We start from the raw sequence: 20,789 nt of genomic DNA on the forward strand, positions 1-20,789 counted from the left end.
TAAAATTCACCTCATGCTGCATGTGACAACATTTGCATGACATAAATAGTTTGACTTAAATGCCAGTTATAACAGGAACCCTTTAATATGTTCAATACTACATTATAAAGAAAAGGAAAATAAATATTCAATGACGGTTTGGCGAGCACCCAAACTTTACACAATTATTGCTCGACTATATCAGTTTCATTTACATTAATTCCTGGGAGCTTCAGTTTACCCGTAGTTGTTTGTAGCAGCCTAATATCACTTACCTCGACATTTCTTCATCTCTCATCTCTCATCCTTTGGATTTGATCTCTTGTATGAGGTGACTGATGTCTAACAGTATTGTTTACTTCTAAATAGACTATTATAAACTGGTTTTGACTTTGTTCTTAAACATCAAATTGCAAATGCAATTGTGCATGACAATCAACAGTTTATCAGGACTGCTAGGCTGTCAGGTTATTTACAGCCTGATAGCTCCACTGTGTGTCAACAGGCCTGAACTGCAGCTGACAGAGGAACTCTCATGGAGGGCACAAATTTCTCCACTAGATGGCGCCCTGTGTTTTGTTATTGCCAGATGCACCATGCCATGACTTGATAGTACGAGACCGGAAACAGTTTCAAAGAGGACAACATCATCACTATGGTCGTGTACAATAAATATATAAATAAAAGGGGACTCGCTGTTCTGAAGTATTTCCTGGATAAAAATGTATTATAATCCTAAATAAACATTGTTTAAGAGTCTAATAATAAACCATATTCATTTACATAAGAGATCAAATATTGCCTTTTATTTGTCATAATAATAATAATAATAATGATATGATAATAATAATAATCTTTCTAGAAACATGTAATATTAGAATAATTTAAAAAGTGAAATAAAAATATTATAAGAATAATGCTTTTGTGTTGTCGCTATAGACTGTATAAATAGGACTGTTTTCACTCGCGATAAAGAACTTTATTTTGTAGAGGCCAACCAGAAGTGTTTGCTGGTTTTTGTGCTAGCTTGAATGCTACTGTCAAAATTCGTAGCGGCGAATACTCCGCACTGTCACAACAGTAAGCGTCAGTCTGTCTCGCCGTTACAGCCCACAGTAATGCTCCATACTTTACTTGTGGAGATGTATTAACAACCAAGTCGCTTTTGGGGACTTTGTTTTTGGGAGTTAGACGTAGTGCAGATGTTTCTTTAGACGGATCTTGGTGGTCGTGAGGAGCTGAAGGAGAGGATTATCATTTCCTGACTGAGAATTTGACAGTTAACAGCTCGGCTGTTGGTTGGCGTGGTGTTTTTGTTCAACTGCGACGGACCACACATTACGAGGTAAGTTAAGGACACCGAGAAAAACAGTACCGAAACAAATTGTTATTCTTATTTTTCGCTGGGTAACTTTGTGGTGAGTATTAAAACGATACGCTTTGGTGTTCAATGTGCGCGTGTGCTGCCTGAGGATGCCTTTGTCAGTTGATCACCTGCTGTAGTGTTGAACTACTGTTAACTCATTTATGTAACGCTAACAGTGAGCAGATAATACAAGATAACGTTAATGTTCAATTTCGCTTACATTACAATAAGTGCCTTTCAGTTAATTCAGTTTATTTAGGTGCACAAATGTAAAATTTCTCCAAATCACAGTTTATGCAAGAAATAACTGCAGCTAGGTATGAGTGTAGGCGGATCTGTGTTTTCAAAGCTGAGTTAGCCAAGTTAACTGATTTTTAAAAAGTTTGCTGAGATAAACTGGCTAGCTTACCTTAGGGTAAAAAGGTGGCCTATTTAAGTATGTGGGAGCTGTCCTCAATATGTAATTAATGAAAGTTTTTTTTTATTAACATCGTATAATGCAATAGCTTTACTTAGGGATGCACGATATTTGATTTTTTTTGCCGATATCTGACATGCAGATATTTTCCAATCATTTTTGCAGATTGCTGATTTTGATACTGATATATTAGGCATATGTTTTTTTTCTGATATCATGCCTACTCTTATTGTAGCAGATGCAGAATCATAATGTTCATACATTTGCAGTCCGTTATGAAAACTTGGCAAAAGTTTGGCAAGAAAAACTGCCATACCGCAGATATCTTGCTCCCTTCTTCCTGCTTGACGGAAGAGGCATGGTGCATGCAGTGCACGCGCACACCCTCACCGAGTTAATGTCGTAGCATTACTTCAAGTTTTTTTATCATCGAGCATTTAGGCATAATTAAAGTGTTGTTTTATCGATGGAAAATATCGACAGACATGACATCAGCCGAAGCCAATATGTCATTTTTAAGCCATAATCTGCTGATACCGATAATGTGCCGATAATATCGTGCATCCCTAGTTTTACTGCATGGACATGGTAACTATTTTGTTTCATTAACTTTGTGCATGAATATCTCATAAGATGTAACAATGGTGTGCTTTTTCTTTATTCTTTAATGCGTTTATTATAGACTTTAGACAAAGGTCTATTCTCTCTCTACAATATGACCACCAGCTCAGGTATCCAGCAGAGACAACCAGGTGTCAGTCAGGGCGGCAGGGCTTGTCTCTTGAAAAGTAAGGCGTAACTTAGCTAACCTTGGTGACAGTAATGTGCTTCATTTTCAGGTATTTTTGATGTGGGGCTTTGTGTGAATGTAGCAGCAATGTTCACAGTTTTGGATCCAACCTTATTGTGCTACCATATTAACATACTACATACTCAATAACTTTAAACGTAGGAGTTATTGTAATTAACTTATTGTAGATATTTTCTGATATGGTCATCTCTTATCTCATTTAAAGATTGAAAAGTAAGTTATACCTAACGATTAATCTTAATTATTTTCGAGATTAATTGTTTGGTCTGTAAAATGTATGAAAACAGTAAAAGTCCATCCCAGTTGCACGACGTCCAAGGTGATGTCTTGTTTTGTCAGTGGAAAGCGTTTAATATGTATAATATGTGTAGTATGTAGTGAAACCAAGAAAAGAAGGAAATCTCCATATCTAAGAGACAACAGTCAAAAATGACTAATAGGAAAACATAAAAGACGCAAGGACAAACTACAACAGTTAGGAGAAGCCTGGCGATAAACAAAGCCGAGTCTTGAGGAGGGATGGAGGACATTTGTCTGCCTGAGATTCTCACACAACGATTCTCAGACAGCTGTAGGACCTCAACAACAAACTGCATGCTAGTTCATGTTAGCTAGCCCTACTGTAAGCCTTGGTGTTACACAACATAGAAAGACAGAGAAAGAGAACCTCAAAATGAGAGAATGAAATGTAAGCATCTGGTTCACATTGATATAAACAGACCTTGTTAAGTAGCTGCTCAGTTTAACGTCTGTAGTTTGTGTTTCCCCCTTGACTTCACCAAGAGCTTGGGGTAATTTGTGTAATGCCACACAGATGACTCATCTGCTCTGTGTGTCTGAGTCATATTTCACTGGCACGGCCCTAAAGTTAGCCACTGTATTCACCCATTTGCCAGTCCAGTTTGGATTGATGAAGAGTAATTCTCTGCATTCCTTTCTTTGCCCACTTCTTCCCATCAGATGTACTTCTTTTTTTTCTCTTCATCCCTTCGTTCCTGTGATTTTCCTCTCTCTCTCCACATTTTTTCCATCCATTGAGAAACCTCAAAGTCCTTTGCTGGCTTTTAAACCCGCAGTGTTTTACTCATTTTTCCTACTGTGGATTCAAACTACAATTACCCACCATTCATTCTTTCATCCTTATTGTGCTGCCCTTCTTTTTCTCTTTCTCTCCACCCTCCCAGTGCCTTTGTCCCATGTGCTCTAGCTCTTTCTGCTCTCCTTCTTTGTCTGCTCCCTGCCAGTGTCAGTGGTCAGGATCCTGGGCCAGTGAAAGTGCCCCACCCTGCCCAGCCCTGAGCAAACACCACCCCTACATCCAGACCTCTGCTCCCTTAGATTTAAATTATATCGGCCTAGTTTATGGGCTAACACATGAAACGTGTTCGTAGCAAAGCAGCACTCATATGCTCAAAATAATTTCATTTCTTTACACATTCATTCTTTAGCTCTAAATCCTGCAAGGGGATGTGAGACACCACAGGGAAGACTGAGGCAGCTCACTGGTATTCACGAGACAGTTTGCTCTCAGGTTTTGCTTTTAGCTCACTTCCTGTTCTTCTTCATTGTTAAGGCTGGTTTAGGGCTTTGCGATAAAACAATGTACAACAATTGGGGTTAGCAATAATGTTTAAGGCGATAACTATGATAAACGTTGGAAAACTTTACACAATATTGAAAGATCAAAAAGCATATCATACAGCGGCAATAGTTACTAGAGATGGGTATCGAGAACTGGAACTTTTTGGTACCAATACGTGGTTTGTTGGTACCGAAAGTACCAATAAACCATGGACAAACAATGCTGTCTTCTTTAATGTCGTTTTATTTCAATCGCTTCATTCTAACGTAGCTGGCATCCATCCCCTAGTGGTGACGAAGCCACCAGCTTCAGGCAATGACAATGGCAAATTGTTGTGGTCTCATGCTTGGGAAAGTAGGTCTATATGGCAGACGGAGCAAAGCGTTCGAAAGCGTGGGCTTACTTTACCAAATTTAACTCTGGTGCATCTCCATGAAATTCATGTAGAGACAGCCCGAGTGTTTCAATCACATAGAACTTGAAAGTACTCTTCCCAATTTAATGAGACGTCTACAGATGGCTCCCTTTGTCATGGTTCTAACTCTCGATTTTCCTCGCTTTCCTTTTCAGACTGTTTGCCTTCTCTGAGCGTCAAATTAGTTTCTTATTCTTTGGATTTTGACTTATTTTTGAAGTTGTATCTGTAGTCACCGTTTCCTTGCAATGCTTACAGAAACCGGAAGTGCAGCCGCTTAGCTCCGCCTACCCTCTCTGGCAGACCAACCACTGCTGGCTGATGGAAAATGCGTCACTAACTGGGCGCCGCTTCTGATTTTTTTCCATAAAGGTCACCACAGACACCCAGTCCATAAAAATACGATATACTGCAAATGCAAAGACTTTCATCAGTTGGCCATAGGCTCAATCACCATTGTGTTATCTTATTCGGTGACAGACAGAAAAAGTTAGAGATTGTTACTTTAAGCATGTTAAACTACAAGATAAACTTTTGAGGCCTTTGTCAGCATCAGGATGATCCTCAAACTGGCAGCATCATCCAATCATATATTTTGATCAATTTCAATATTGAAAAAAATATTGTGATCATATTTTTTTGCCCTATATCGCCCAGCTCTAGGCCAGTTAATTCCTCATCAAGAATCACTGTGAGCTCACATATTTTGCTGTTTGTGATGCCTTTTCTGCATGAACAGCACCGTTTGTGTCAACACATGATTTAAGCAGGATCTAAAGGTTTCCCTTTATTTATGAGGGGATTTTCTTGTCCAATACGATTGGCCTGACCTCGACTTAATAGGCAATTCACACACACATGGAGGACTCATACCCCAAGGACACATGGAGAAATGCAGTGCAATGTAACTATGCTTTGCCTGTAGCCCTCCAGTGGAAGATCAAGACTCTTGACAGTGAAGTTTAAAGCCTCTTGATCTTTAAATGTGTAGCAACCCATTCCAGGGACGAAAGGGGCTTTTGTAATTTAAGAGCATGAATTGGTGGTTAAAAAAGGGATAGGATGATAAGCCAGAAACAAATGGGTAAGGCTTTAAAAGAAGGTAGGATGAGATCAAACACTTGTACCGTGTTAAATGGGGAAATAGGTCGAGGATGAGAAGGTGAAGAAGGGGAAAAAAGAGAAAGAGGATCAATAGCTTTGCCCTCTGCTTTAATAAGGAGGGGGTTGGTGCGTTCAGGGGGGGGAAAGTGCTGAGCTAGTCTGAGCCGAGACGCCATTTAAAGTGGAGGGCAGGATTTGAAGGAATTATCGTACAAACTGCTCCTTTCCCTGAGCCAAAGCCTCTAACCTGCCATGAAGACAGGAATGCTAATCGTGTGAAAGAGAGGCGCTTGTTTGCTCAACACAGATACAGGCTGTTGTTGCTGTGGCGTCAAAATATTTGTGAACCTTGTTGCTGTTTTCTGTTTCTTTGTTTTGTTAGATGTCAGGATGTGAAAAATGGGTAAAAGCACGTCGTACATTTTGTCTGATAGCAGGGTTAGATATCTCATCCTCCACAGAGAGGTAGCCACTTTTGTCCTCTTTTTAATGGTTGTTTAATCTGTTATGTGACCTCTTTTACATGAGCTGCTGGTAATGTTTACATAAAGTTGTCCATGATAATTCTGCCTTTGCTGGTCTGACATGACACGAGCATCGGAAGATCACATGCAAAGTAAAAATGCATCTCCTCATTTACATAAAAAGCCTAGTGTTTGCGTAGACACGAGAGGGACAGACAGAGTAACCATATACACACATTCACAGTTGAGACATCGCTGACGTTATCACTGTTCCATTGCATAATTGACCCTTCGCTTTCCAAGGGAAATATTAGCAAGTTTCTGGAAAAAATAGTTCCCAAATATCAGAGCGAAGTCGACAGAAAGGACGACAATACACATTTCAAAGCTACATCCAGAATATAATTTGTCAGCGGAGTGTTGAGAATGACAGGCACCCCATGTCTTGACAAATCATGTTAACAATCATATACAGGAACAACAATGTTCTTGCACAGCAGGGTAAGTTAAGATATTGTTTTATTTTAAGCTAATGATTCCCTATAACTCTCATTGAACAATATATTTTAGCCCATTGCTAGCAAAACTAAATTATCCCACTTTTTCATTCTGTTTAAAGCTTGTCAGGATATTGCTCACATATCATGGGCTTGATCCATACACTGGATCTGGATTAACTTTAATATTCAACCTAGTCTTTGTTTGCTAACATGCTAAACTAGCCAAGTTAGTTAGCATCTTACCTTGGAGCAAACAAATGAGTTTTTGTTGATCTAAGCTGCGAGTGAGGTCGTCCGCAATTTTTAATCCATGTCCGACATCTCTCCTTTTAAGGAAATCTGCTGTCGGACTTGCAGATTCAATATGCACACCGGTACGGCATCTGAAAGCTTGACAGGCCTAGTTACGGTTGCTAACGTAGGATTGGACAGTGGCCGTTCAAGGGAGGGGCTTAGCTAAGGGTCAGTGGGGCCTTATAGACAAATACTGTGCTGGATATGACTAATCCATTAAAAATACTGAAGTCACACAACTACAGAAAGAAACTAACAACGGTAGTTTGGGTAGAAATATTTCCATGTTCTGCAAGGGAGAATTACTGTTTCTGTCAGTGTAGTCTGGTGGCTTCCAAGAGGGTAATGTAAAAACTGTTTCTGGTTAAAAAAAGGATCTCACCTCAACAAAATAGGCCTATATCTGTAGGGATCCTGTACATAATGTTTTCAGACACTTTGAATGACAATCGTAGCCTGTCATCATTAAAAGCTGTGATTCCAAAATGATTTTCTTACAGTCATTTAGACCTCACTGAAATGGGCCCAAGCTTTAAAATTAAGACCTCACTTATGAATTGTTTGCAGCAGCTGCAGGAAAGTAGGTTTCAGTATTACTGTGTTGTCCTTGTTAACAGTAAACAGAGAAGGCCTGTCTGCATAGCAATACACTGTTGTTAGGCCTAGTCATGTGTGATGGTGCTATTATTACCTTTTTACACCATGGGCACAGTTTAGCGATGTTCTGACATCTTTTCTCTTCTTAGTCTGTCACCATAACTGTTTATGTGAGAGTAAAAGTCCTCCTCATGTATCCTGCTCAACAGTTGCATGCACAGTGCCTGAGGGGATGATGTAATTACAGAAAAAAAATTAATTGTCAGTGTTTTTGTGATGAAATGCTTTTGGATTTTGTGTAAAAATAACAGAGTTGGGCGTGTAATATTTTCCCCCTGATCAGATATTCAAATTTATCTAAAATAAGCATTAACGCCCTTTTAGGGAGTGGAGGTTTGTGTGTGTGCGTGTGTGCTGACTTCCTGTCTCTATCTGTTGAGTACAAACAGCCACAGCTTCCCTTTCTGTCATCGCCTGCCGCTCTTTCAGTAGCATGAAGTTAGTCTCTGCTCTGTTGTAGTTGTATCCCTTATGATATCAGAAGGCAAAAACCAATCTCAACGTTAGATCCTCTTAGACCACACTTCTCTTTTAATAAGGAGGCTCAGCAAGATGCAGGATAATCTGTGAAATTGCAAGACTGGATTACAAAGCACATTCTAAAGGTTGGTGGATTTTTTTATGTATAAATGGAGACTTTAGCAGAGGTTGTCAGACAGGTGAACGACGGCTGTCGTGTTGGATAGGCTAACCTCTATGAGGTTTCTTTTGAATGTCTTAATTTAAATTGCCAGTTTGAGCTGCAACTTGAGTTGCATAAATGCAGCAGATATGAACCAAATAATCCATGATGTCCAATATGTTAGAAAACATGTGAAGATGAAAGACACAAAGTGGGAAAGATGGGTGATTTATAGCAATAGGAATTGATGCTCATTACAGCACACCTGAAATAGTTCCAATGTTACAGTGTCTTGGGTTTTTGTTTTGCATGCATCTATCTGTTTTCTTCAGGCTTATGTGTGTTGGGGAGACTGAATAGGTATACATGTTGGCAGGGATATAAAAGAAGCCATGCTTTTCTGTAACCATGCAAAGTGAATTTTTTGAGATAGTTAGCATACTGCGTAAATCTCAAACCTGTTGCAACCCTATGAAAGGCACTAGGGATTAAGGTTGTCAAAATGTTCCATATTTCGATACTTTTTTCAATACCACGTGTTTTAAACGATACAATCTGTTATTTTTGCGTTCGTCAGTACCAAAAGGTACCGAAGCTTTGAAAAAAACTTTTTCACACAGTTTTCATCCTAAATTTGCCGCGACCAATTCGCCTACACTCCCGTCTACCTGGCCTCGCAGGTCACTTGTTGGCGGGAATTGAGGAGTCTTTCAATCCAAACAGCTCCCCACAAGGTTGTATGCTTAACAGTATAACAGCGTTTTCTTAAACTGTATGAATATGACATAATGAGGGAGAAAAGCTGTTAGAAAGTGGCGTTGCTTGCCTGGTGCAACATGTTAAACATTAAAATCCTGTTCATTGAGCCTTTCATTACTTTAAGCAGTGTTTCAAATGAGCTGCTATGTGTTCAGTGACTTTTTCTGTACCAGCCCTGTCTGCAGGAAAAAAAGAAAAACTAGAAGATTAATCATTTCTTGGTACATAACAGGTTTTATATTGTGGCTGTGTTATCAAAACAGGTATTGATAAAAAAAAATTGTTTTTTTTAACTAGCATCATATACAAGTTTAAAATTCTGGTATCGTGACAACCCTAATAGGGATTGGACAGTTCATTGGATTTTATCACAGATCACCACAAATCTTATGGGCCTGTTCTATCAGTAGAAATGTGTCATTTGAGGCCAGTGCCATATTTAATTTTAAAGCCTTTATTAGGAAATACCAATGATGTAACAACATTTTCATGCATTCCTTTTAGTTAGGCTAATTCTCAGTTATAATAATCCTAAAACTAAATCTTTATTATACGATATGTGAGTGCATTTTTTTGGAAATGCCGATGCTGTATTCTGATAAATCTTTTCTGTTTTCTTCAGGATGATTTGAGGGGTTGGGGGATTTTAGTTTGCTCGTTGCCACAGTGGTTGGCACAAGTGGCAGAGCTTGTGAGCTGTGGTTTATGCTAATCAGCTGCACTGTAGGAGCACTCTGACCAATCAGATTGCCTATCTTAAGATGCTTGTTACATAATGACTGTGATGGCAGCTTTCACAGCGCAGTGACGCTGAAATATTTCTTCTTCATCAACATCAGTTTCTGTCAAACTTTAAAACATTCTCAAGATTTTTCTTCACTTGAAGTATGGTGGCTCAGTTAAGGTATGCTGATTCTGTCACACTGCGCTGTTGTTTTCTCCTGTATGTACTCTGAATGTGTCTGCACTAACAGTGCCTGTCTTTGTTCTTTAAGCTTGTGTGTAAGCGAGTCTTTTAGTTTGTGTGTTTTGATGTTTTACTTCTGCTCTGTAACTCTAAATGTCTGAGCAGCAGGATGGTTTCTGTAGATTAGTTGGATTACAGTCTGCCGAGATTAACTAAAGGGGCATCTGTTAGAGATTTGCTGCTAGTATTACTACTAACATTACTACTTCAACTGCTTATTGACCACTACTTTTACTCCTGCTACTGCATATTTAACTGAACTGCTGACCAGTTTTTACTACTGCCACATCTGCTGCTATTACAACTGCTGATCAAACTAATATCTTACTACTGTAAACTGCTAGTGTTAAACTGTAAGATCCGCCACACTTTAGAGTAGTAAGCTAACCACTTCTGCTGTTACTGAAAGTGCTACTGATTCTACTATTTCTCTTTCTACCACTATTTCAACACCTCTACTGATATTCTGATATACTACTGATACACTGATTATTGCTTTGCGTACATTATTCCTTCCTTGTTGGTAGTGGTGAGCTCCAGTGTTCGGCATCTAACTTGGTAACCGACTAATGTGTCCAAACCAGTTACGGCACGTCATGGGCCTTAATCTAAATGTTCTAAGTAAAGTTGCTTTGGTCAAAAAATAACTGAAACTGTGAATATTAAATGAAAATATTTGAGATTATCACTTTAAATAAATGTCTTTAAAGTCTATCTACTGTCTATCGTTGAATGAGGTAACACACGAGTAAACAGTAATCTACTATGGCTGAACAAACAAAGAAAAGATCGATTACTACAGATAAAACATAAAAAATGAGTGATAATCCAAAGAAATAGAAACAAATTTGACGCTCAGATGAAGGCAAACAGTCTAAAAAGGAATTGACCGAAGAGTTACAACGGGAACCGACCGTTGACGTCACACATGCAACACTGTCTGGATGTCTGGGAAGTGTGCTCCCGCAATTTATCACCACAGGTGGTGCCAAAGAGAACAAAACTGAGATCTTTGAGATTATAATTTTAATTTGAAGTTAACTATTGTTTGGAGTTAACTTTCATGGAAAGTTTGATCACTGCAATAAATCATGTTAGAAATTGATGTTCTTTTAATGTTCTAAACACGAATGCACAATTTAACTGTGTCACGTGTAGGCTTCATGAATTTGAAACAATGGTGTGTTTATGGTTTTGACGACCTCCTTACAGCATGTGTGTTTCTCTCTGTGTCTTTCAGCCATGTCTCGTAGGAGTTCACGCCTGGTGTCGGGAGGATACTATAATTCAGATGAAGAATCTGATTCCAGTAGCGTGACAAACATTTCCTACCGTGAAAACCCCGTCAAGTACGTAACTCAAACTGCGTGTGCGCCTTTGTGTCTGTATTCTTGTAAGATTTGCAAACTGTAATCCTAAGCTCTATTTTTCATCTGCCCCCCTTCTGTGTGCATTTGTGTGTGTGTGTGTCGGCGTCTGTGTCCTTTTTTATTAACAGGGTTTTCAAGAAGAAGGCAGGGAACCGCAAGAGCGGCTCTCGAACCCCGAGTAGAGCCAAAAGCAATGCTGGATCTGCCAGTCCCGAGCCTCTTGTCACTGCAGGCCAGTATGATGGTAAACACAAGACAATATCCTACCATCAAAAGAAAGACAATGACATAATGTCCTGTCAGTGCAAAAGTATTATAAATAGCTTTAATGGAATTAGTTGGGGGCTTTTGTTTCTTAGAAAAAGAAGAGCAGTTCAGTCCAGTGTCTCACCTTCTTGAGGCATGAAGAGGAAAATGTTGCAGACTCATTGTAGATAAAAAATCCTCTTCTTTTCAAAGAGTAGCCTTGCAGCTAAGATAACAAATGATGTATTGTTATATAATTATGCACTGCTGATTGTTGCTCTCTCTTTTTTGTCTCTCCTCATATCCATTTTTCCTCCCAGGCCTGACTCCTTCTACCACGAGCATCCAGACCCAGACGACCATGAGGACCGTACCCTACGTTTCCGCCATGGCCACCCCTCGGCCAGCCCTGACCCCATCATCAGCCCGCAGTCCGACGCCCACACGCTGCCCCTCAGTACCTACGGAGACGAGCCCCTGCGCTGGGCTCTACAGCTCCAGTAGACCAGGATTACACCTCAGACCGACCCATAAAGAGCTGAGTCAGAGCAGCCTGGACAGCTCAGGGTACTCGTCCTCCGAGGGGATACACAGGAAGCCCACAGCTGCCACCGGCGGCACCAGTAGGATCCACAATAACAGTGTAACTCCCAGTACTGGATACAAACGTAGAATCAGCAGTGCCTTCTTTAGTCTGATGGGTGAGTAATTGAGTGTATGTGTGTTTGCATGCCTGTGTCACTGCATGTCTGTGTAATAATCTCATGTTTCCTGTGTTTTGTGCAGACTCATTCACATTGATGGCTGTCGCAGCACAGTCTAAAATAATGCATCTGGCAGCTTTAGGTACGGTGTTTTTGTATGTGTTTTGTCTCTTTATATGTATGTATTAATGTGTTATCATGTGTGCATGCATGTGCTTGTTTTTCACATTGTTTAGTGGATTTGTACAGTATGTGTTCACATGTCCACATACATCCTGCTTTACATGCCAGTGGGTTTATGTTTTCTCGACTGTGAGTGTGATTTAACTGCAGCTTATCAAAATCCTCACGAATCAACTTTTCCTGTCGTCCCTGCAGCTAATACCTCATTCACGGATCGCATGAAGAAGGCTTGTGGTCTGTTTCTCCTCCTCCTCCTTTTACTGCTCTGTAAGTGACAGAAACATACAACAGATTCTTGCAGTTTGCATTTTAATCACTACAATGAAAACCTTTTGAGTTGCAAAAAAAACTCCTACACACTTTCTAATTCAGAGCCGGATTAATATATTAGTCTGCCAATGTTATTGGGAAGGTACGGGCTTGTCACTGATATATGGGTATTTGCATAAGTAATATGCGCCAATATAAAACATTTAGTTATAGATCATACAATTTCGGATTAGACAACGATGAACATACCGGGTGTGTAGCTAGCAGTTAGCGATAAACGACTTCCAGTCAAGACTTCCTTTTCCACGTGCTGCATTGTTTACAGAAAAAGAAACAGTTTTCTTGTGATTTACTTTAATTAACGGGTCTTTCCTTTGCCGAACCTTCAACATCAAGAAAACTATTTTAAAATGCTCGTTTGTTGAACGGAGGTCGGATCGATCATTTCTGATGCATTCGAGGAAGTTGGGAAATCTGAACGCTGAACGACTTTCTTGACACAGCATCAAGGGAACAGATTGTTGCTGAACTTGGTGCAGATGTCTGTTTATAGAGATTTATAAGAAGCTAAATCATCGTCAGATAGCTGCTGATGGGAGCTGGGATGTCATTGTTTTTCCTGCATACGGCGCAGCCTGCTGAAACGTGATTGGTCGACTACAAGCTTAGCCGAAATGGAAATTAGAACACTTGCCATCCCTAAAATCCACGTTACAGATGAGAGGTTACAGATGATTTAATGCAGAAAATAATGCTTACGGTGATTTCAGATAGGATGGCAACATGTGGTGGGTCAAGCAGAGAAACTCTGACTCCATTGTTAACAATACCCTCAGCACTGTCTGCAGCAATAGGTGTACATTTAAGTTGCATGTCTTCTTTAATCATTTGTTCAGGAAAGCAGCCCTCAGAGAGTACCTCTGTATGGCCCTATCAGGACAAAATTGGTGCACAAGCCACATAGAAACGGTTCTTTTTTCTTTCCAGCAATTTGCACCTTCTCTGTCTGATACAGAATGTTTCAGGTATGGCACCAAGAAATTTAAAATAAAGGTGTATTAGTCTATTAATACAGTTTTCTAGAATCACATCTTGCAGACACCTCATCAGCCCCTGGGATATTTTGAGGTTTAAGTTAGGCTGCACCTTTAATTTGTAAGTTATGTTTCTCAGTCTGACAGAGCTGATTAAAAGGAAATGAAACCCTATTTTTTAGTGATCACTTCGAAGAACTTACTGACCAGACTTCGATGTGATGCTCTCTTACAAAGTTTCTAAAAGAAAATCAAAGACTTACTCTCCTGAAGACGTCTCAGATTAGTTGTTCCCAGGGTTTTCCCCAGGAAACTGGTGAACAAGCGTGGTGGGGTCTGCCCCAAAATGTCTATGTGTGACTTGCACGGCAGCACTGCTTAGTCTCCCCTAGCTCTGTGGTGATTGTGTCACACATCCCCATCTCAGTGAGACAGAATGAGTCACAGTGAAGTCATTACAATATTCGCATGTCGGGCCTTTGATGTAAGAGTGTTTACTGAGACAGGTAATGTTTGCTCTGTGCAGACTGTGTCTCTGTTTCTAAGTGCTGATCTTAAAGCAACCTTCCTACTCTTTTCTCCAGGTCTTTGGTTCCTCCTTCCTTTGTTGACCTCTTTCATCTCCCGCATGACTGTCACAAAGACCCCGTCACAGACCAAACCTACAAGTCAACCTGTTATCCCTGCACCTCCTCCTCTTCCTCAACTCATGCATCCTACACCCGTGGTGGTATGGCAGATCATCTTCATCTCACTGGTTATGTGTGGGTGGGGGTTAAATTAAAAATGATTCTCACTGGATGAGTGGGTTATGTTTATGTGGGTTAATGCAAATGTTTCGTCGCCTCTCCAAAGAATTTTAACTTACTGTAGTTGCTAAAGAAATCTCCCTGTTGTGTAACGTCCAATATTTGGTTGACATTTTGCAGGTCTGTGCATGAGCAACGTAGTATTTATTCCCAGGTCCACACTTGGGCATTTAATAGAGGGGCATTACAAATAATTAAGGCTTTCGCAAGAACACACAGCCGAAATAATAGAGTGCAGAGAAATGGCAACAAAAAGATGTCACTTAGAAGATAAGAAAGTGCACATCCAGGAGAGCTGTTTAAGGGATTTTAAAAGATCACAAACATATGAGAAATTCAATAATTACATTAAAATGAGGGCCAAGTATTTAGATCTAATTTATTTGGAGGTTGTTTGCAGGAAAATGTGGGATTTTCTTGTTACCTTGAAGTAATAAGAATCTTTTTTTCCTGTAGGACCCAGCCATTGTGTCTGCTGCTGTAGAAGTGAAGATGCAGCGTCTCATGGTAAGACACAGGTCACCTGCAAATGACACAATACTAAGCAGGATGTTTTTAGCTCTGCTATGTTTCTAAATTGACCCCTGTGTCTGTGTCTGTTGCAGGAAGAGCTGCAGCTGAAGCAGAAGGAAGAGCAGCTAAAGCAGGAACACCTTCTCTCCCAGGTAAGAGAATCTTTTCCTTAGCATGTGGTGTCTGAACAACATGCTGAACAAAACGCCTCCCCATGTCAGAACAGTTCTTGGTTACCTAATTGCCGAAGTTGTCAAGCCTGATGATGATGGAAAGTGGCTAACAATAGTAGATGTTTGGCAAGATACTTTTTTATGAATGTATGTGTGGTGACTAACAACGGTATTAAAACCCCTTCTGTGGTAGAGCAACATCTACTGGTGGTGATGTGGAACTGCAGAGAATGCAGGGCAGATTTTCTGCTGTGTTTTGTAGCTTTCTTTGTTGTGCTGTGTAACACACCAGTACTGTAGAAGTACGTCTACTCTCAGGGAAATCTGAAAAATCCTGAACATTTTAAAAGACATTAAAGGCATCATTCTCGATACATTTAGAATTTGGATCAGTTTTATTTGCTTGGTGCTGATCTTGATATAAAATCCATTGAATCAATCGCTCCATGATACAAGCTTTAACTTTCCATGTGTATTTATAGGAACCAATCACATGTTTCAAAATTGCAACAAGCTAACAGAAATCCATGTAGGGGGAACTTTGTAACATCTGCTCTGTTTAGAAACCTGTCTTGAGACTGAGAGTGTGAGCGAGTGTGACATCTGGGTTGCTTTCCCATTAGTTATGTAATGTTTAATAAGCCTAATAACACATCTTGTAGTATCCCAGTAGCCTTCACAGCCCAACACTTCTCTTTAATCTCAGCATAAATCCAGCGACTGACTCTTCATCATTTGTTTCTCTGGCAGATGAAGGAGAAACTACAGCTTGACGTGCAGGATATGAAAGCAAAGCTTGAGGTTTTGGACTCGAACAGTCGGCTGCGTCTTGAGCAAGAGCTTGCTGTGTTGGGCAGGAAGATGGTGGTGTACCAGACGGACGGCCGCTCTGCTGCCTCCAGCCTCGGCCTCAGGATCGAAGCTTTAGAAAGCCAGAATGCCAAGGTAACAGCGCTGGGAGAGATGTACTCAGCTGACAGACTCAAGACAAAGTCATTCGTTTATCTCATCATTTGTTCATGTTATCTTCAAACTGGACTTGTTTCCTTTGCATTGTGTTGCTACAATGTGACTTCCTGTTTCTTGTAGTTGTCCCAGGAGTGGTCGTCCATCCAGCTGATGCCTCCTCCTGCCCCCTGCCCTGAAACAATCTCCGCCCCTGTCCACAACCATCTCACCCCAGAGCTCCAACAGGCCATGGAGACTTGGCTCACTGACCGCATCAAGGTGGGTGGAAGGAACGACACTGTAGATAACTTCCCCGACCACTTAGGACTCTAAAAGCCATGTGCATATAATCTCAGTGCAAGAAACTCTGTGGTGATGAGACTTCTTCTTTATGCTGTGTTTCACTTTAGCTTTTGATTAGACCTCTGTTTATGGGACATCATTTTGTTGTTAATGTATCTCTGTGTGTCTGTATGTTGGCCTATGATACGTATGACTTGATACACACGTACTCATGTTATGGTTTGTGTGTGCAAATAAATCAGGAGCAGGATGCTATCAGGCTAGGAGACAAAGCAAGCTGCTCAGACTGCGGCCGTCCCATGGCTGACAAAATGGCTGATTTCGCACTGGAGACTCAAGGTGGGGAACATGTCACTGTCACTTGAATTTATTTTCCAATATTTAATTTTCTCTGTGTTCATGCTTGCAAAAAAGAAGTGGCTTTAAACCCTGTGTGTTTTTGTGTGTGTGCAGGTGCCAGTATGATCAGCACCAGGTGTTCAGAGACGTATCGTATCCGTTCAGCCTGCGTGACCCTGTTTGGATTCCCTCTGTGGTACCCATCTGAGAGCCCACGCACTGTTATTCAGGTGTCACGATTTCTCCTTTCTGTTTTATTTCTCCATCCTATTTATCATCTCAATATGTTTAACTTCCCCAAAACGATATAATTCACTTCCCTTCACTCTCTTCTATCTTCTGAAGACATCTGGAGCCGAGTGCACCAGCTGGGCGTAACGTTACGTCCGACCGAGAGCTGAAAGTTACGACAGACTTCAAATTACGCCTTGTGCACCAGTAGGATTTAGTTTGTGTTACACCCGGCTGTATCTTTTACGCCGAAGATGGAGCAGGAGTACTTTTAGAAAGTCAGACTTAAATCCAAGGTAAAATAAAAACGGTCAAAGTAACGTCACAAAACTTCGCGTGTTGTTTACAGGATGATTAATGAAAGGGCATTAAAACGAGAGATCACCATCTGTGATCGGACAGTGAGCTGATCGATAGGTTTTGTTTTGACAAACAAGTCCTGTTCAAATTGATTGAAGCTCTCTTCCCTCAGCTACATGTGTTGAACAGAAATGCGGCGCTGTCCCTGCCCTGCAGGTGCTGATTGCGCTCAGATTTTATGCCAACGGGTCCTTTCATGACACAGAGGGCCTAGAGACATGATAACTGTTCATCAGGCATGCTTGATGATTGCAATTTATTGCAGCAGTGATCATTTCCTTGTCGATACCTTTTGTTTTGTTTGTGTGTGTTGTTCAGTTTTGCCGTGAGAGCATTTTTATGTTCTGCAAACATCTCTGAGTTTTCCTTTCCTTTACTTCTGGTGTGTGATATGCATTTCTCCTGAAGAGAATTTGGTGGGAGAAGTTGGAGAGTGGAGACGTGTGTTGCTTGGCAACAGTCACCGTTTGGTGCACTCGGTGTAAATTGGAATAAAGAAGTCGTTTGCAGCTAAGTCAGACATACGAGGAAAGACGTTATTTTTTTTACGCCCAGCTGGTGCACTCGGCTCCTCACCTCTCTGTCTCTCCTTCTGTCTGTTCTTCTCTGCTCCCCTTTCCTTCTCTCTGCGTTCATGTTGCTACTAAGAGAGGGATTAGTTAGTGAAACATTAACAGCTTTGTCTCCTCCTTTTCTTAACAGGGCTACCCGGTGCTGCTCCCAGGGAAATGTTGGGCGTTTCACGGTGTCGAGGGGACTCTTGTGATCTCTCTGTCTCACCCCATCACCATAACTCATGTGACGCTGGACCACCTGCCGCGCTACAACTCTCCCACCGGACGCATCGACTCCGCTCCCAAAGACTTTGAAGTCTACGTGAGTGCTTGCGACCTAGAAATGCAGTGTGCCGGCCTGTAACTGCTCTGCTCTAGAATATTCTGACAAAACATGACTTCTCTCTCCCAGGGAATGAAAAATGATGAAGAAGAAGGAACACTGCTGGGGACTTTCACTTACGATGAAGATGGAGAATCAACGCAGACTTTTAAGCTGACTGTAAGTTGGAGCGGACACATTTGAAGAAGACATGAACTAACTACTTCCTGTTCTATATAAAAAGTATTTTTCTTTCTTCTTTCTACTCATGCAGAACCCCAGCGATGTGGTGTATCGATATGTGGAGATGCGCGTTCTCTCTAACTGGGGTCATGTGGAATATACGTGTCTGTACCGCTTCAGAGTGCACGGACAGATCGCCTCCACATGAGACACCAGGTCCACTGACAGTGACCCGACGGCGCATTCCAACACAACAGGAAGTACATTTGTGATGTACGCTATTTTAAAAAATAAAAGGTTAAATTTGGTTAAAGTGCATTCACGGCCAAATGCTACTGAACAAGTGTTTAGTGTGAGTGCTGTCACTCTTGTGTGTGAGACGGCTGTGCTGTGAGTGAAGTGACAGAAATCATAGGAGTTTCTTTGTGCACACTTAAACGTGTCTTTGATTAGTTGTACAGAAAGAAGTGTAACATATGTTTCTAATAACCAAAAATCTACCTAGTAAAACATTTATGTAAACATAAAGTTCTGGAAACTTTATGTTTTTCGGTCATTTGAGAGTGCCACAGAGAACGTTTTATCTCTTTGTTGTTAATGATTGTTGTTGCTATTTATCAGGTATTTTCTTGTTAGAATGGAGCTGGCAGAGGGGGTTAAATTATGAGTAAGAAACTCAGAATTTCTGAGGTTTAAGTGGTCAATTTTGAGATTTTGTTTTACAAGAAAATAATCATAATATACTATAATAAATTTGTGAGAAATAATTTAAATCTAAATCACAAATTGATGAGGAAAATACTTAGAAGGAACCACTGTGTTTATCATACATGTTCCTGGTGTCTGAAATAGCTGAAAAAGACATTTTTCACAGTGACTGATGGGATGCACCATCCTATTACAAACATTGAGAAATTCTCCAAAGGGCAGCAGTGAATGTTTTAATCAGTATTACTTGTTAGGGTTTAATTACATTTCATTTAATATTCACTTGAAAGGTCAAAATCTGCAGGTTTGTGACATAATTTTCTTTTCAGCAAGTTTGAACTCGTCAGCTTTGCTTTTATAACCGGCGTTACTTGAATACTTGAAAACCTCTTTTTCTAATCTCTCTGTTGACTTCATGTCTGTGTTTCTACTGCCTTGTACATAGCAGTTACATTTTATATGAGCTACACAGCCAGGATGGAAAGATGTTATTTATTTGAAAAAGAAGAATATCCGTTTGTAATGAATTCATTCACAGCTTGACAATACTTTCCAATTTCTTTTCAACCATCAAGTTTACCATTAAGTGTCTCTGAAATACAGAGTTCATATGAATGTTGTTTGCACTGCGCATGACAGAGCTGTGTACGTTGTTGTTATTGCCCATGCGTGCTGTTTATTTGTTGTACATAACATTTAAACAGAGAAAATCACAGATAACTGTTCCTATTATGAAATTCACGAGAGGTGAATCCAGGTCAAATCCACCATTTCATGCTTACGTCCTGTTAAATATATATGCTAGTCTTCAATGAACCATGAGCTTGAGGTGTGTGAGGCTGACAAAAGTGTTTTGATAAAACTTGTGCAGGTTTCATGAATTTATAATCTTGGTGTTTTGCATTTTGTATTTAAACTGATGATAATTCTACTTTGGTACAGTTCTTATGTTTATAATTATACTTACCTCATAAACAATTTATACCGGCATCAAACATAACCATGAATAAATATTTGCATAAGAATCTTTGAAACATCTTCATTGTGGACGCATTTTTATTTGATCAACATCAAACTTGATTTGCTTTTGACCAGCACATGATGTCCAGTGTGTGTTATTGTGCACTGACAGGGTAACATTTTCAGTGTCTGTTAAATTGCCTACAAGAGCTTTTGTATTTGAAAGCTGTTGAACAGCCTGGACAGTTCAAGTGCTTGTCCCTTTTTGTATCTGTGCTCTCTCCTGTTCACGCAGAGTTATTTCTCTTGGACATGTTAAGCCATACAAGCAAAAAGAAAAGTGTTTTGTTTATCAGAGTCAATAAAGCTTCTCAATACACATCAAATAATGTATCTTTTTTTATTTAATTACATTTTTTCTGATTAGTTCTAACTGGAAAAAAAAGATACAGCCTAAAAGACAGCTTAGACAAAACATTCAGAGGTTCAGTCCCATTAATTATGATTCATTTCTTCCTTTTTATGTTAACATAATTATTTGTCAGATACTGCCTGAAGTACTTTATTAACAAATAGAATGTTTGTCTGTTTATTAAAGTAATAATCTTGAAGATTTTCATTTTAATAAATGTCTATTAAGT

At 40.1% G+C, this 20,789-nt stretch overlaps 1 protein-coding gene across 4 annotated transcripts; it reads left to right on the top strand.

The window, feature by feature from the left end:
- Positions 1-1,093: 1,093 nt before the first annotated feature.
- On the top strand, positions 1,094-20,518 carry sun2 (Sad1 and UNC84 domain containing 2). Of its 4 annotated transcripts, none has more exons than XM_069665985.1 (16): positions 1,094-1,324; positions 11,179-11,287; positions 11,437-11,552; positions 11,875-12,255; positions 12,341-12,400; positions 12,637-12,708; positions 14,330-14,475; positions 15,011-15,061; positions 15,160-15,219; positions 15,991-16,185; positions 16,330-16,467; positions 16,734-16,830; positions 16,945-17,060; positions 18,124-18,297; positions 18,388-18,477; positions 18,572-20,518. In XM_069665985.1, exons 2-16 carry the CDS (start codon positions 11,181-11,183, stop codon positions 18,686-18,688), a joined length of 1,920 nt encoding a protein of 639 aa, XP_069522086.1. In that variant the 5' UTR covers positions 1,094-1,324; positions 11,179-11,180; the 3' UTR covers positions 18,689-20,518. The 4 variants fall into 4 exon arrangements, with proteins under 4 accessions (XP_069522086.1, XP_069522089.1, XP_069522090.1 ...); XM_069665986.1 differs by lacking the exon at positions 1,094-1,324 and adding an exon at positions 8,041-8,195; XM_069665988.1 differs by lacking the exon at positions 12,341-12,400.
- Positions 20,519-20,789: the final 271 nt, after the last annotated feature.

This window comes from Semicossyphus pulcher, unplaced genomic scaffold (genome assembly GCF_022749685.1).
Source record: "Semicossyphus pulcher isolate SPU_LCO1_2020_fin unplaced genomic scaffold, fSemPul1.0.p SCAF_17, whole genome shotgun sequence".
Lineage (NCBI taxonomy): Eukaryota > Metazoa > Chordata > Actinopteri > Labriformes > Labridae > Semicossyphus > Semicossyphus pulcher.

Bases quoted from the DNA above. Each gene is read 5' to 3' on its own strand.
- sun2 (XM_069665985.1), top strand. From the start codon at position 11,181: ATGTCTCGTAGGAGTTCACGCCTGGTGTCGGGAGGATACTATAATTCA. The intron at 16,831-16,944 runs GTGGGGAACATG...GTGTGTGTGCAG, and splicing joins TTTCGCACTGGAGACTCAAG to GTGCCAGTATGATCAGCACC. The intron at 18,298-18,387 runs GTGAGTGCTTGC...TCTCTCTCCCAG, and splicing joins CCAAAGACTTTGAAGTCTAC to GGAATGAAAAATGATGAAGA.